This window comes from Acanthopagrus latus, chromosome 8, assembly GCF_904848185.1.
Source record: "Acanthopagrus latus isolate v.2019 chromosome 8, fAcaLat1.1, whole genome shotgun sequence".
NCBI classification, from domain to species: Eukaryota; Metazoa; Chordata; class Actinopteri; order Spariformes; family Sparidae; genus Acanthopagrus; species Acanthopagrus latus.
In genome coordinates, this window is record NC_051046.1 from 18512342 (window position 1) to 18529394 (window position 17053).

Genomic DNA, 17053 nt, shown 5'->3' on the forward strand with positions numbered 1-17053 from the left:
GAAACAGCAACAAGCCAGTGTAGTTATATCCAAACAAACACCTGAAAGGAAATGTTGCGAGAAGAAGTCTCATCAGAGAAAATTATATTTCATGACACCATGAACTCTTGGTCACCACAAAAAATACTTGGTAATCTTTTTATTCGACAAGTATAATTTTATTCGACAGGTGTGTTTTTTTTAATCTATTTATGTGCAGCGTGTTTTATTTTCAGTGGAATTGCTTAGAATCTCTGCACCTCGCTGTGTGGGCATTAGGACATTGCTATTTATAGCATTATTCATAATCCCCAGACATATTTTCACAAGACAATAGGTCTAAACACAAGTTTGCTTCATTTCCTGTCTTATTCAGTGGCTTTTAGAATAGACATACAGCCTATGTTATTTTGCTTGTATTTTGCCATTAAGAGGGTCTAGTTTGTAATTCATTAAACCAAAGACATAGTTTGTTATCATCAGCTTTTTAAAATTATGATCTCAGTGCTGAGGCTCTTTACATAGAATAACTAAATAAGAGGCTGCTGGCAAATCAAACTCCCTGCACCACACTTGGAGTTGGAATTCAGCACTTCTTTCAGGAAAAATTTAGTTTTGCACTTTAAGCACTTTGATGCTGATGCTGAAACAGGCCGGGTGAAGCTTGTGCCCTTTAAATGTCGTCTGTTGTGATGTGTGTAATGACTGCAGGCTACTGAAGGATGCTGTGCAGGATCCTGCCTGGGGACGACGCTATGAGCGGGTGCTGGGTGCCCTGCTGTGTCTGTGTGGAGCGAAGCTGAGGGCAGAGCTGGAGAAACAGACTCACCTGGTTAACCTGCTGGGAGCCGTGGCAGAGAGAGTCAGGCAGGCCGGAGGGTCCACAAGACAGGTTAGTATGTGTGTGTGTGGGGTTGTGATCTGACTGTAATATTGCACGTTCTATGTGTGTGTGTGTGTGTGTGTGTGTGTGTGTGTGTGTGTGTGTGTGTGTGTGTGTTATAATTTGTATTTTTGTGTCTGTTCAGGTAGCGCTTCAGGAGGGCCTTGAAAATGTTCAGAACTTTTTCCAGAGGAACAGCTGCCGACTGCCTCTCAGCCCCAGTCTGGTTGCCAAGGAGCTAAACATGAAGGTAATATACACACGGACCATAGATAAAGAGAAATTGACAATTTTGCCCCCCAAAATTTGGTCTTCGAAATGATGAGTTAATTTTTATAACTGTATTCAGGTCAAAACACCTTCCATTACACTAGATATACTTGATCAACAAAGAAGTTGCATTAGTGAATTAATTACTGTAACAATGAATAGAAGTACAGAGAACAGGAGAATAAGAAAAACTCAGTGGAGCTGTTGGCTGGAAACAGGAAAACAGTCAAATTCTCCTCCTCTTGTAGAACCTCTGTGGTTCAAACCGCCGAGGAAATGAGTGCATTAAACTACAATGACCACAATATAAAACACATGCGTGTACGTATTTGGCAAAAATCTACTACAGATATTCATCAAAGATAATGAGACATCTTTTGATATCACTTTTGAAATATCTGCAAGTAATCCCAAAAGTAAGATGACGATCACTGCTTGTCACAAAAAGAATAGGTGCAGTCAACCTGTCTGCCTGGCCTATCATTTCAGCTCTGGCTTTAGAGACTATTATAATGTAGTTGGTGAGTATATCTAGGCCATATTTAAACATGACTTTAATGTATCTCTTATATGGCTATGAGCCACACAATGTTCCACATAGTTTGAGAGACGTGAATCTAATTGCATCTACTTGACACTTTCCACAAAAATAGGTTTTTCATTAGCTGGATGATGAATTTTCTTTGGTAAAGCAAAATGTTGACATACAGTATGTTACCTCTGGTGACAAAACAAAACATGTCTTTTAAAACTGATCTCAAAACAAATCAAAGATACAAAGAAAACAATAAAGAAGACATAACTCAATCCCGTTGTTTTGATCTTAAAAACAACAAAAAGCACAGTGTAGTCCAGGATATAACATGATGTGCTTGTGTGTGTAGGCCTGCTCCTTCTTCAACTCCAACGCAGTTCCCCTCAAGCTGGCCCTGGTCAATGCCGACCCTCTGGGAGAAGAGATCAATGTTATGTTTAAGGTACTGTACCCACACAAAGCAGCATAAACTGCAAGTGAAAAATGCTGCAGATGAACCTGACGAACTGCCCGAAGTATTTTTAATAGTAGCCGGCCTAACTTGTTGTAACTGTTGTTTACGTCTGAGCTGAGCACTGCTCCCCCTGGTGGCTGATAGGAGGTTCAAGCAGTAATTTTAAGAATGCACTGTGTTGATGTAATTTGTCTCTGTTTGTTTGTGTTTTAGGTTGGAGAGGACTTGAGGCAGGACATGTTGGCTCTTCAGATGATCCGGATTATGGACCGCATCTGGCTGCAGGAGGGGCTGGATCTCCGTATTGTCAACTTCAAATGCATCTCCACCGGCAAGGACAAAGGTAACAGTCTAAACACATGCAGAGGACCCATTTACACGTGTTAATTCAAGTGTCTCTAACATTTTAAATACTTTCATTTACACATACATTGCCATAAAATGTGTTTCTGTTAGCCAGATCACAACTGATTGCAGACTGTCTTGATTTAGAGTCAGTCCTCTTCTAGTCCAGGAGGAGGCTGTAATACATCTGATGACAAACTTCTGCACTTTACCAGTTTACATAAAACCGTAACAGTTTGGCTGGCGTTAGCAAACCACCATCATGAGGTAACACAAACATACATTAATAAATCATATTTAAAGGGTACAAGTGAGACAGACGTTTTCAGACAAGATGGAACAATGGCTAATTTCAATGTAATTTTAGTGTAACTTAGCTACACTTTAGATATATAAAGAAAATTGACAGTGAGTGGCAATTGCCACAATTTACTGACAAAGTTATACTATTGGAGGATTATATTTGCATCTTGGAAAGACAGATCTATTTACACCTTTTCACGGTCTGGCTAGAATGCGTCTTGAAACGATTTAAATCCATTGAATGCTTTTCTAATTAATTTATAGTCAACTTTTTTTGGGATTGGACCGCTGTTTTATCTGCCAAAAACACATGAAGTGACCTTGTGGGGTAAATGGGGTCCGACACACATCAGTCAGTCAACATTTTGTACCATCTCTGTCCAAAGCATAAACCTACTGTAGAAACACTATATTGTAAACTTTACAGCACAAGTCGGTCAGAAATAAACATAAGTTAATATTACTGGTCATGGTTGAAAGCAGTAATTAGTCATTGTCAAGCCCCACTGTTAGGAAAGGAAATTACCTTTCTATATGAGGTTATAAACACCATGGCCATGAGAAGAACAGATAAAATCATTACCGGTGTGTGAACTTATAAGAAGGAAGAATTCTGTTGTTGTAACGAGACAGGCAGAAATGATGTCTCATAATCCAAACAGACTTCATATTAAACTCAATTATGATTCGCGAGCAGACATCTGTGTAATGCCATCTCCATTACAGCCTCCGGTTATGATTGCCTGGCATATTCTCATCATGATTGGCAAAACAACACCAGTCACTGTCCCATATATGCATTGTGTTGATAAAAAATTGTGATGTGTTGTTTAGGCATGGTGGAACTGGTGCCATCCTCCGACACCCTGAGAAAGATCCAGGTGGAGTACGGCGTAACAGGATCCTTCAAGGACAAACCGCTGGCGGAGTGGCTCCGCAAGTACAATCCTGCTGAGGATGAATATGAGAAGGTAAAAAGACATATTGTATATGCAATCAGAAGTAAACCCCCTTCAACACTACAAATGAGAAAAATGTGCTGAGCTGCCTCTCTATGTTGAATGAGTAGTCAGGGCTCAGATATTAAAGCCATAACTTTCCTTTGACACAATGGTTTGGCTCTGTAGGAGTTAAAAACACACACTCATGCACTCCTGAAGTATATGGCAGTTGTAGAAGTTTCTGACCTTTGACACCTATAAATGTGAAACCGCACTCCCAACTCACAACCTCTGACCCTAAAGATCTACTGCGCCAAGTTTGACCCTGAATTTTCATCAGGAAGAGGGAATAAACATGTCATTAGATACACACTTACAGATGTATATGTATATGTGTATGTGTGTGTTTATGTCTTTGTAATATATTATTAATTTTATATATATATTCACATTTGTTCCTCCCCTCTTTCTGTCCTCTTTTCAGGCATCAGAGAATTTCATCTACTCATGTGCAGGATGCTGTGTGGCGACCTATGTGCTGGGCATCTGTGATCGCCATAATGACAATATTATGCTGCGCTCCACTGGTCACATGTTCCACATCGATTTCGGGAAGTTCCTGGGACATGCTCAGATGTTTGGCAGCTTCAAAAGGTGAAAATCTGATATGCTGTATGAGGGGCGTGTTTTGTGTAAGTGCTTGTCAGCTAAAACATGCTTTGGTGCACTATCAGGGTTTTCCCATCAGGGTGGAACAGGATGTCTATTACTGTGTTTTTATTACCAGGACGTAACCAGATGATATGTGAAAGGTAACAGCTGACTTCAGTAGGGGAAAGTTAACACACTGAATAAATAACAATCTCCAAAACGTGATGGGTACACTGAAGTGGCAGGAATCAACGGTGAACAAAACTCTGCCACTCCCAAAGAACAATTCCTACATTTTATTGTGTTAGTGCCAGAGTTTTGAATACATTGAAGGAACATGTATTACCTCATCCATTACAGTGATGAGAAGGAAATGTTTCCTAGTTGTAATCTCTGCTGGAGTGTTAAAATGGACCCACCAGAAGAATTTACTTGATAAAGACACATGTATTGATTTGATGGCATAATTTGATCTCCTCATTTGTTGAGTTGATCAGCGGAACGCTAAATACAAAATACAAATACATCTTTCCCCCCAGGACAAAAACCCACCAACATGGCTAAAGGCATTCATTCTTAGGTCAAATGAGTGTGCAGTAGTCACAGCTGACAGAAACACCTGGCTGACATGCTAATTTTTATTCCTTTTCTGGCACGATTCAAGCAGTACATTGGCGCTTGAATGGTTTACCTTCCATATCCATTCAAGTAGCGCTCAAACACCGTTCACCTTAAGACTGAGGCGGACTGAAATGAAATAAGAAAAGTAACCATACCATTGTCACTGGCATCCATGCAGCTTTCTACTATTTCTGTTTCTCTGATGCTTTTCTGACATCAATTGTGATCCATCAGACACAGAAAGGCCAACTCGTCCACTGGCAAAAGGAAAAGGAGTCAATTACCTATTTTTAGTTGGTTTACCTGTGTTAAAAAAACCTGAAGACTGCTAATTTTGGTGTACAAATGGCTTAAAAAATGCAATGAGTCAGAGGCTCCTTTGTGGGTAACTGAATTGCCAGTGTTGGAGTTGGTGTACTTCACTTTGCAAAATGAATGTGTATTTTCAAGCATGACCTGGTTCGTAGCTCACACACTGCACTCATTCCCAGCTGGGATCCGTCCAGGTGGGCCGCTCCACAACTGTCTTCTATTTTTGGCCTCTCCGCATTTCCACTGAGCTGTTTAGAAGCGTTGTGATGTCTTGCCTCAGGGTGCTCCTGAGGTTATTGTGGGAGAAGGAGGTGCATTCACTTTTCTGTTCCAGATTTTCCCAGGGATTTAAACCACAGACCTTTTATCCACAAACCTGTTTCAAAAACTTACCATCATCAGAAGCTGATTTTTTTTCTCCCTGCTGTCTTTCCCATCAGGGACCGAGCTCCATTCGTTCTGACCTCTGACATGGCGTACGTCATCAATGGAGGCGAGCGTCCCACCAGTCGTTTTCAGCTGTTTGTAGATTTGTGCTGCCAGGCCTACAACCTCATCCGCAAGCACTCCGGGCTTTTCCTTAACCTGTTGTCACTGGTGAGACAGGACAGTCATGTACACACCAGCTACACATACATACCTGGCAGCAAAGAATACAGCACATTCTGTCACTTAAGTCTTACATTAGGTAGTTGTCATGAAGACAAGGTAACAAAGTTGGGTAACAAAACTGGCCAATCTGCAGGTAATTGTCTTGATTGATTAGATAATTGTTGCTCTATAAATCAGAAAATAGTGACAAACACCCAACACAATTTGCCTGAGTTGAGATGCTGAGTTGTTGTACCAACAGCACCAAAGATAGTCAGTGTATTAAACAGAAAAGCAGCAAAATGTTGCAGCATCTTGCAGGCATTTGTATTCTTACTGCATTTCACCAAAGTTTCAACATCTCTGTCAGTCTTTTTAGTAGTTTTGGCCTCCTTTTTAAGTGTCCTCCTTGTGTAGCTGTGCTGATTTCTTTTGCACCTGCAAGAGCCAGATGAGGAAATATGCAAACAAAGCAGCCGTGCCTTGATAATAAATCAGTGCTTCAGTGTTGTCCTGGAAATGTCTGTTTTACAGAATAAGCCTGTTTCTCTTAAGAATTTCTTACAGTTCATGAACAGTGAATTTTATTTTTATAATCACATATACAAAAAGGTGGCATCATTGGCTTTGCAAAAGTAATAACAATGTATTATTATTATTATTGTTATTATTATTAACAATTAAAAGACAATGAGAAAAGACAAATGAATTTTAATTTCATGGAATAGTTTGACCATAAAAAGAAAAAAACATACATTTGTTCTTCACTGTTAAAGAAATAACCCCAAAAATGTATTTGAACTTGTGCCTTCATCTCTGTTCACTGTGTGTCTCTGTCATAGATGACGTCCTCAGGCCTCCCAGAGCTGACCGGCTCTCAGGATCTCAAGTATGTGTTTGATGCTCTCCAGCCCCACAACACAGACGCTGAGGCAACTATCTTTTTCACCAGGTAAATGCATTAACATCTGTTTCTCCAGTGCTGAACTGTATCCACTCCTGTTTTAGTAAATGACAAATTAATTATGAAATTAATCAAATTGTGAATTGCACAACTCTTTCACAACCTTAAAACTGACTGTTTATCTGAAGCTCAAGGCCAATTTTTTTTGCTGCTATTATTTCAAAATACCACCAGGTGGCGATATAGAAATAGGAGGGAACAGAATAGCTCTTTAACATTACAGCAACAAAACCTCTGTCTTGTTTTTTTGTGAGAAAGTCTTTAACCAAGTTTGTTGTGAAAACTTTGTGTTAAAGCTTTATGTCAAAGAGAAAACAGAATATTGATTGTATTGTTTTACCTCCACCTCTCTGTTTTTCTTCTTTTTCTCCCCTTGCCCATTATTCCTCTCCTCACCAGGCTAATAGAGTCTAGTCTGGGCAGTGTGGCCACAAAGTTCAACTTCTTCATCCACAACCTCGCCCAGCTAAGATTTTCTGGTCTGCCAGCCAACGACGAGCCCATCCTTTCTTTCTCTCCCAAGACTTACACTATGAAACAGGAGGGCCGCATCCTCCACGCCTCCATCTTCTCCTTCCAGAAGAGATACAACCCAGACAAGCACTATGTGAGTCTCAGTGTGTCATAGTTGTCTGTCTTTCATGACATCTTTGAATGTAAACTGTATTGACATATGATCTCCCTCCTTGTCGTGTCTGTGCAGACGTATGTGGTGAGGATCCTGAGGGAAGGTCAGAATGAGCCCCAGTTTGTTTTCCGCACTTTTGATGAGTTTCAGGAGCTTCACAACAAACTCACTATCCTCTTCCCCCTCTGGAAGCTTCCGAGGTAACGCGTCAAAGCTTCGAACACTCTCAACCTCTTTGTGTCAAAATTACTTATGTGAATTGATTTAATTAATTGAGAAATGTGATACAAACTTTTTTTTTTTTTTTTAATTGATATCATGGCTTCGAATAGAAGCTCATGCACATATTCTGGAAGGATAGCGCTACACTACAACCCCATTCAATTTTCTCCCTTCTGGGGATGCTATGCAGATATTATCTTAGTACAGTAACATTGAGGAGAATTGCATCAGATTCTCTCGAATAGTAAGTCTACCTTGTCTTTCACCTTCTCTTTAGTTTCCCTAACAAGATGGTGCTCGGTCGCACTCACATCAAAGAGGTGGCATCAAAGAGGAAGCTGGAGCTCAACAACTACGTCCACAACCTGATGAGGAGCTCCACAGAGGTCACGCAGGTACACACATTTTTACTCACTGTGGACTCACTACAATATACAAGCCTTGCAGTATAGCAGTTATAATACCATAAATCCTAAAGAAAAAAAAAGAAAAAACATTTATTTTATTTTTAAAAAATACATAATCAATATGTAAGATTGATTGAAAGTTGTTTTTTTTACCAGTTTTACCAGTAGTGCAAAAAATGGGGCCTCTACGTCCTATGTATAACAAGCTATTTACATTTTTACTTTTGTCTTTTCGTCCTGGCTCCCCCTCCTGCAGAATAACTGAATTTTATTCACATGACTGTTGCTCTCAACACAGTGGTAAAATTCTTACCAGCTGTGTTCAGTTTTACATGCTTCTAACTTTTGCTTACGGTTTGTCTTGTGGTAAAATTTTAGATGAGACTTATTGACTGATTTGGATTGAATATTACCATTTTAGGCTTAGATTTGTTTTCTTTTCCTGATATAAGCATCTCAGTGCATGGTTCATTAAAGCCCAATCTGAAATTTGAAAGTACAACAATGATTTCTGTTTTATAGTTTCTGGCTATGATTTTGTTTGTTTGTTTCTTTTTAAGAATATATGCCTTTCAAACTGGCCCATTGGTTTTGGGGCCACTGTTAGTATTCTGCACCAGTCAGTGAAATATAACAAGTTCTCTGTTTCTAGTGTGACCTGGTCTACACTTTCTTTCATCCAATTGCTCGAGACGACAAGACCGAAGGTTTAGATGCCACGGCAAAAGCCCCAGGTAAATAAAACCTGCATTTTTAAGTCCCATTCTCCAGTATTTGAGAATCTGTCATTTAACCCTGTCGTACTCACTGTATGACAAGGTTATTTGACGGTGAGTATGATACAGGGAGATTGCAACTTAAACAGTTTAGCTGTAATGGTGGTAATCATTTAATAATTTTTATTGCTTTACAAAGGCTGTGTCTATTTGATATGGGTGTATTCTCCTTGTAACGACTTCATGAATGTGATGTGGTATCTGATTGTTGCAGAGCCTCCACTGAGTCCCACTTCTGGCCGGGTGGAAGGAGAAGTGAAGCTCTCAATCTCCTACAGGAACAGCACTCTTTTCATCATGGTCATGCACATCCGAGATCTGGTAAAGTTATTTCATACATATCCTGAGACAGTTACGTGCTGTTTCATTATTAGTTTGTGTGTCTACCTGCTGTCATACTAATAATCCATCGTCTCCACCTCAGGTTTCCGAGGATGGAACAGATCCCAACCCATATGTGAAAACCTACCTGCTTCCAGATCCACAAAAGACTTCCAAACGCAAGACTAAGATCTCAAGGAAAACCAGGAACCCTACTTTCAATGAGATGGTGAGGAAATAATAAAACATTATTGCCTATATTTATATGTTCTTCAACTCAAAGACATACTTGGGGTTGTATAAACGTAAACATGAACATTCACTTGTCCCTCCTCTTCTCGGCAGTTGGTGTACAGTGGCTACAGCAAGGAATCCCTGGGCCTGCGGGAGCTACAACTGAGCGTGCTCAGCGCAGAGTCGCTGCGCGAGAACTACTTTCTGGGCGGCATCACGCTCAGACTCAAAGACTTTGACCTCAGCAAGGAGACGGTCAAGTGGTACAAACTTACAGCCGTCCCCTACTTCTAAGCCCCCACCTGCCTCTGCAACCGCTCCAGAAACAGGCTGCATTTACTTCACGTGGGAAAGTTGGCAGATGCGGCCTTACTTGAAAATCACCTCAGTTTCACCCACTTCATAAGAATTGGGGGGGGGACTCCCATTTCATTCAAGGATTCTGACATCATCAGATTTTAAGTATACATTGTGATATTTTCATTTCAAATCTAACAAACCAAACAGACCATTTCTTTTACAATTTGTTGATGAAAAGCATGTATCACTAAGTACATATATGTTGGATAACTGATCGGTTTCAGCTGGTTCTATAGAGTTTCATTGTGGTATTCTTACAGCTACCACAGGTTGAACACCTCCAAACCTTTGTTTGTAACAATGACCATGTTTCTGTGATTTTTCCCACATGACATGAATGCAGGCTTAAAAACTCCTTCAGACGCACCCTCAAAGGGTGATCAAACAGGCCGATTCTCAAACCCTCAAAGAGGAACTTTGCTCTCCATTCTTCCCTTTTTTCTTTAACTAATCAAGATTGTTTCTGTGACGAACAATCTCCACTTATTTTGTCTCTTTTTTTCCTAAAATATAACAAAGAGCTGTAATGTTTTGTACATTTTGATATTAGAGGACCAAAACGGCTTACTTTCAGAAGAGTATATATAGATTGACACATTTATTTTTTAAGAAATAGAAAAGGGGGCTCGTTTTTACATTTTCCTTGTTTATTTTCTATATAGGCAAATAGGAGGCATCAGGTTTTCCTGATTTGCAGCAGACACGTCTGGGTAGATTAGTCCGACATACCAGATTCCAGGAAATCATCAGTGACCTTACGATTCCCCAAGAATGTGCCAAAAGTAAAGAGAGGGAAAGTAAATCATACCACTCTCCCACGTAGGGAGCTGAACAGGGTGCCTTTGTTTGTGCTCACAATCTCTATAATGCTCATCTTGGCCTTACTGCTATATATATTTTATTAACAATCTGATATGTCCTTATTAAAGAAAAATCTATATTCTGTAAAGCTATATCAGTAATTCTTCCAGAGCAGGTCTAAAAGGTTTTTTTTCTAACAGTGGACTGCCACTAAATGCACACTACCAGGTCTCTCTTGATTACTTGACTATTTTCACACAGCACACCTTAAAGGGGAATTTGTATCATAAGCTTTGAAACACACTCATGTCTGTGCTCTGGATGAATAGAATATGGTTGCCCAATATCTCTGATCATAAGTCAGTTCAGTGTTTCCTTCAGGTGGTTTTCAGGTGGCATGACAGATTTTTCAAAATTAATTTCAGAGACTTTGTAAATACTGGTGTCTGGACATGAGGCTGATTCAGCTCAGGCAACAATACCACACTCACTCCCAGTGCCTAATAGTGGTGTAATGATGCCGTGATGATTAAATGGGTAAACTTAAACTGCCAGTGAAGTTCAGATCCAGCAAGGTTCTATTTTCACATGAAATACATTCTGAGTTTTGAAGCAAACTGAACATAGATCAGCGCTTTAAGGGCAACTTTATCTTAAAATATCTCCACGAAAAGGGAACAAGATCCTGAGCAAGAGATTAGCTGCTTTCCTCTCCTCTCGCTAACTATAAATTGTTGTTAATGTTTAATAAAGAAATTAAGGTGAATTTATCTGAAAAGTTTTTTTAAGAGAAGATCTACAAGACACTTGTGATCTAAGGGCAACACTCACACTATGAATATTAGTGACTTGATCCACTCTTTTAGTGACTGTACAAAGAATGCAAGCAGAGTTTGTATTAACATGGCCAGTTATTTATTCTTAATTGGTGACCTGTAACCCGAATGGATCAGTGTGTACTGTAATCCCTCTTTCCTAAAGCATATTAAATGTTTTTGGATCCAATATTATGTGACGTTTTGTTTGTTTCTGTTGTATTAAACAGAAGAAAGCATGACTGCCATTTAATACAGATGTCAATTTGGTTAGTTTAAGACAAGATGGGAGAAAGGTGGCCTGTCAGATGTTTTTAGCAAAAATAATAATTATTGGAGTTTTAAACATTCTTTAAGTATGTAAGAACCCTAACTATTCATTAAATTTCATAATCTGTGCATGGCTGGAAGAGTAAAACCTTGTGCAGGAAGTCAGTCAATTAAGGGAGCTTGGGATCAGTGAGCATCCTAAAAATCCTAAAACTTTGAGCTTGCTTTAAGCCTGATTCCCACCATTAACTTGTCTTTTAAGCTCCGATTATAGAGAATTCCCCGTCTGCATTTTCCCAAAGTTTCCCAAAACACAAGATGATGACAAATGTCTTATTTTGTCCACGATCCAGTGTTATTAAGTTTACTGTCATGGAGGAGGTACTGGAAACAAAATCACTCTAACTGATTAATCAATTATCATTGGTGACTGATAATTAACAAGCAATTGGTTGTCAATTGTTGCAGATCTTGTATATTCCTCTATACTCCTCTCTGTGGGCCACCACAACAATTAATTGTATAAGGAAATCAATAAATTAAATTACTCTTGGACAAGTGACAACGTGTTAAAGGACTAACATTCTGACTTTGAACTGACCCCAAGATTACTCCCATCCACCAGTTTAACAGACGTGAAATTAAAGTGTAAATACTGGGATCATAATTTAGGACAGCTGCAGGTTCAACTTATTATCAGAACAGCAGAGTACGAATCTGATTGTGGGTTTCTGGTAAAATCTGGAACTACAGTTGTTGTTTTTAAACCTGATACTGTATCCAGAGAAGAAAACATCTGTGACAGGAAGTATCATCAAACCTGCCTGCGCACAGCTGATCGTGACGTCACTCGTCAACATGGCGGACTGGAATAGAGGTAATGTTTTTGACACGTATTCATTTCGAAATGTTAAGACTTTGACCGCCTCTAGCAGGGCAGAGCTAACGCCACAGCGATGTAATGGAGTTTTATAACATAAACTACAGTTCAGACTAGTGGTTCAGTTTGTGTCTGGGTTTGTTTCCTCACTTAGAGCCGAACACAAGTCTGGAGCTAGCTAGCAGGCTAACTAGCCGAATACTTCAAGGTTTTAAAGCTTCTGGGTTAATGTTGCTGTCCGAACATGAAACTGGACTACGATGAAAATACCAACAGTATTATCTGTGATGTTAGTTATAAGCTTGATTTAATATGAGTTACCATCTAAAACCCCGAGGATGAGATGGACTCTTGTTAGCCTTGTATATTTAAACTTGTAAATTAGCTTGTTTACTGTCGGTACGTTGAGGGACAAACAGAACCTTGTTAACATTTCATGGAATTTTACATGTTTCCTGTTACATTTGACTGGGTCTATTCCATATCTCGCAACCCGACAGAACTAACCTCACCCTAACCTCAGCCAGTCATCTGCTAGCTGTGCCAGAAACTTAAAGGATTACTCCACCAAGTTTACACATTAAAGTGTGTTTACAGATCTCGGGCAGCAATGCTGCATATGTCAAAAGATAAACCTCCTCCAGGGTTGTCACCCAGTGGCTAAGCTTCATGGGTAACATAGTGATGGAGCCATGACATATTTTTGTTGGCTAACCCAGAAGTTAGCATCACCCTGGTTCCCTCTTTGGGATTTCTGAATTGGATTTTGGAATATCGCCTGAGAAGTACTGTTTGAAATCAAGCTTATGATAATCTTCACACATGAACACCACTGTTGTGTGTTTTGAAGGTAAGTCAATCACCAGAAGTACAAAGCTAATGTTAAGCTAGAAACAGATCACCATGCAGTTGCATGACTTAAACATAACCACCACTAAGTGTCTTACTGCACAATTATTGTACACGTATTCTGTAAACTGATCAATCTATAAGTGTTAAGGTTAGAGTCATATGATAATAATTTGTAACTAAAGCCACCCTGTAAAGAAAAAGTCTACAACAAGTGCCTACTCAAACTAAGTTCATTCTTTAACCACTGTTTCCAGGTCATGGCTCTGTGGAAGACATGCTGGATGCCGAAAACAAACGGATGGCTGAGAACCTGGCCAATAAAGTCTCCAGACTGAAATCTGTGAGTCACAGCCAACAATCACTCTCTTCATCCACCTGTATCATAATTTCCAATAAATCTGTGAATGTTTTTGGACGAAGCAATTCCTCAGGTTTAACCATCTGAGGAATAGCCTCCTCTAACAGATTTACAGATTTGACTTGACCCACAGTCCACACAGCTTTGGGTATTAACATGTCACTGACATAAATCAGATAAGAGAGTTTAAAGATTGAGGGTGTCATATGCGGGACAGATTGTAAAGCCCCTTGAGACATGTTTGGGACGATAAGATAAGTAATTAGAATTACTTGACACCGATGTACAGTATGTTCTTTTCTTGAAATCTGCATTGATGTCTGTCGTTTGACGCTCAGATTGATTTATGTCATTAATCCTTTGTTTATGAAAGTTCAAGACCTGCCATTTTACCATTTGATCCTCTGTCCTGTCCCTGAATCTGACAGCTGGCATACGACATCGATAGAGAAGTAGATGATCAGAACGAGTATCTGGACGGCATGGTGAGTCCTTCCAATCCACAGGGCCATATAGAAATGTGTAACCAGTCTTTGTTTTTGTGTTTTCAGTTGCATGCAACATCCTTGGAAAGACCTGGCTTCTGATTAATTGACAGGTGTCAATTTAAATGATATGCATCGTGTATTCTTTCTCTCAGAAGATTATTTCCATCTGTCTTTGCTGATGTTTTTTTTTTTTTTTCAATTCAACAACAACACATCCTGTGATTCTGAGCTGTAAATAGGCTTAAATAACAGACTGACTCAAATATTATGCTTGCTACACTCTCCAATTAGTGAAAGCCCCCTCACAATCTTTTCCCTTTCTCCTCTCCTTTGTCTATAAGGACTCGAACTTCCTAAGTGCGACAGGTCTGCTGACCGGCAGCGTGAAACGTTTCTCCACCATGGTCCGATCAGGCAGAGACAACCGCCGCATCCTCTGCTACGTGTCCGTGGGCCTGGTCCTGGTCTTCTTCCTGCTATATTACCTTGTCTCCAGAATTCAACGCTGACGGAAAAACCAGATCACCCAGGAGCTTGTCCTAATGTGGAGCTCGGACTGTAGAATCTGACATCATAATCATCTCTGTGGTTGTCCTTCACAGGAGAAGACTTTTTATTCTGCACCAAAGTGAGAAAACAAACCACATTTTTGAAAACATTTTGTTGATTTGTTGGACTGACCAGCAGGGAGTTCTGGTGCTGGGGAAACGGTAGTGGGTGTGGTCATGCCTACTATATATATATATATATATATACACACACACACACACACACACACAAATGTTGGACTTTGGGCTATTCCACTGGGCATGGTCCCTTCCTATGGCAGCCAGGAAGTCTTAATATGGGTAAATTGAAGGTACAGCCAGAACGCAGCACAGGTGGGAGTGCCACCAACTACAGCTGACATTTATTCACAGGGTAACTGGGTCTGAGTTCCAGACTGAAAAATAATTTAAGTTTTGAGTACTAGCTGCTCAAATTCAAAATTACTTAAATATATTTTGAAAACTAATAAACTGGGTGGTGTTGACTATTGAATCACACTGACTCAAAAAATCAAGACAGCGACTGTCAGGAGGGAAAATTTTGCTTTTTCTTTATGAAGTTTAATTTCCATTTTGATTGATGTCAACATGCATAATTTGATATTTCCTGTCAAAACATGAAACTTTGATGTTTTCTATTATTATTTTCTTTTGAAAGTTGTTTAGTGTTCAATCTGGAAAAGCAATGGGGATTTGGACACAGCATGTGATGATTTGCTGTTTAGCATATGAAGTGACATAACCACTTGCTATTGGCTGGTCTTTAGTGCACCAGGTGATGTCACCATCTGTTGAAGGACTGTCAGCTAACTGTTTCATTTTCATGTCTCTTTGTTTTTTATTTTTTTATTTTAAGGATCAATGTTAACACAGGTTTGTGAAAGCAGCTTGTTGTAAGCTTTTTTCTAAGCATCTAACGTCATTTTATATATTCTGTTCAGTTGATTGACGAGAGATACGATTATAGGCCAATACTACATCCGAAATATGTGAATCTATTTTTTCTAAAAAAAAAAAAATTAAATATCAGTTTGTTTAGTTGTGTTTTACTTCAGTCTCATGAGCAGTACTAGCTCATTGTGTGTTTGCAGTTCACCCTGTTTCCTTCAAATAATAGAGAGGAATAATTGGGACCTGTTCTGTTTGTGCTGTATAGGGATATTGGCATAATTTGTCTTCATGAATTATATTCCACATCCAGTCCTTCTGAAAGAGACAAAAACTATTTAAGAGGGTAATAAAGAGTTTACTGTCTCTATTTGTTTACATTCCCGCTGTTTGGACTGCTAATCAGCCACAGCCAGGATTTAATATTGTTATTATTAATACACAAATGGTTTTAATGATGGAACTTGTAGGAGATAATAGCAAAAAATATATCTGTAACAGTCTTCATTGACAAAGAGAAGAATATTTTTATTTTCATAACATAGTATGACTTAGATAAATTGTATTTCAGTAACCAAATGGAAATTAATCGCAACAGTATATCACATATATCAAGTCTGAATTTTATTTCTTTTATGTTTATGTGAATGTCATTTCCCAATATCAAAATATAAATGCTTCATGTTCAAAACAGGAATAAAATTCTTAAACTTTGCCTTTTAGTATATTAAAAGATAAAAAGAAAATATTTTTAAACAACCTTGTTGTAGTTGAAGAATGCAACCTCCCCCACATACACATATTTTTGTATTCAGCTAAGTTTATGAATTAATCAGCTCTGCAGTGCGGAAGTTTTCACCACAAAAAATATTGTCTGAAAAACAAAATTAAAGAATGGACATACAAGTTTGTTGAAATGGCATTTAACATGCAATAAATTGTCTATACATTTTGATTATCTGAATCCTGTGAAGTTCTTTCCGTATGTGTATGTTTTGGCCAACGCACCACCTTCATGATCAAACTGACAAGTAGCAGTGAGAGGACCACTGAGACACACTGCTGTCTGTATTAATCCTGTAATATTCCGATAGTGTTTCTATTAGCATTTAGTTCCATCTGTGAAGCTAAAAAAAAAAAAAAAAAAAAAAATACAGAAACCTCATAAGATTATTATTTTAAGGGGACGAATCACTATAATTTTCCTAAATTATATGTTTGATGTAACCTGGGATTAGAAAGGTAGCCCTGTACTCCACAGAGACAAAGTGAAGGGGACGCTTGTTTACTGTGCAGAATATTCAAAGGATTATCCCATCCTGTTTTTCACATCAGGGACAATGTTGGAAATGTACG

General features: G+C 39.0%; 2 protein-coding genes across 3 annotated transcripts in view; both read left to right on the top strand.

Annotated features, from left to right (window-relative positions):
* The window catches only part of pik3c2a (phosphatidylinositol-4-phosphate 3-kinase, catalytic subunit type 2 alpha), a 46483-nt gene extending 34875 nt beyond the window's left edge, over positions 1-11608 (top strand). Inside the window, exons 19-33 of one of the 2 annotated variants that reach the window (XM_037106276.1) lie at positions 691-871; positions 1008-1112; positions 2017-2109; positions 2335-2464; positions 3604-3740; positions 4195-4364; positions 5735-5891; positions 6728-6837; positions 7249-7456; positions 7553-7677; positions 7977-8094; positions 8759-8840; positions 9097-9203; positions 9307-9432; positions 9549-11608. In XM_037106276.1, coding sequence (XP_036962171.1) covers positions 691-871; positions 1008-1112; positions 2017-2109; positions 2335-2464; positions 3604-3740; positions 4195-4364; positions 5735-5891; positions 6728-6837; positions 7249-7456; positions 7553-7677; positions 7977-8094; positions 8759-8840; positions 9097-9203; positions 9307-9432; positions 9549-9731 — 2032 coding nt within the window. In that variant the 3' untranslated portion in view covers positions 9732-11608. The remainder of the gene's footprint in view (positions 1-690; positions 872-1007; positions 1113-2016; positions 2110-2334; positions 2465-3603; positions 3741-4194; positions 4365-5734; positions 5892-6727; positions 6838-7248; positions 7457-7552; positions 7678-7976; positions 8095-8758; positions 8841-9096; positions 9204-9306; positions 9433-9548) is intronic. The other variant, XM_037106275.1, reaches the window with a different exon arrangement.
* An 893-nt stretch (positions 11609-12501) lies between these two features.
* On the top strand, positions 12502-16652 carry bet1l (Bet1 golgi vesicular membrane trafficking protein-like). Its single transcript, XM_037106522.1, has 4 exons — positions 12502-12560; positions 13670-13755; positions 14202-14258; positions 14603-16652. Exons 1-4 carry the CDS (start codon positions 12542-12544, stop codon positions 14768-14770), a joined length of 330 nt encoding a protein of 109 aa, XP_036962417.1. The 5' UTR covers positions 12502-12541; the 3' UTR covers positions 14771-16652.
* The last annotated feature ends 401 nt before the right edge of the window (positions 16653-17053 follow it).

Coding starts and splice junctions, on each gene's coding strand:
- bet1l (XM_037106522.1), top strand. Junction 13,756..14,201: donor AAGTCTCCAGACTGAAATCT/GTGAGTCACAGC, acceptor TGAATCTGACAG/CTGGCATACGACATCGATAG. Junction 14,259..14,602: donor ACGAGTATCTGGACGGCATG/GTGAGTCCTTCC, acceptor TTTGTCTATAAG/GACTCGAACTTCCTAAGTGC.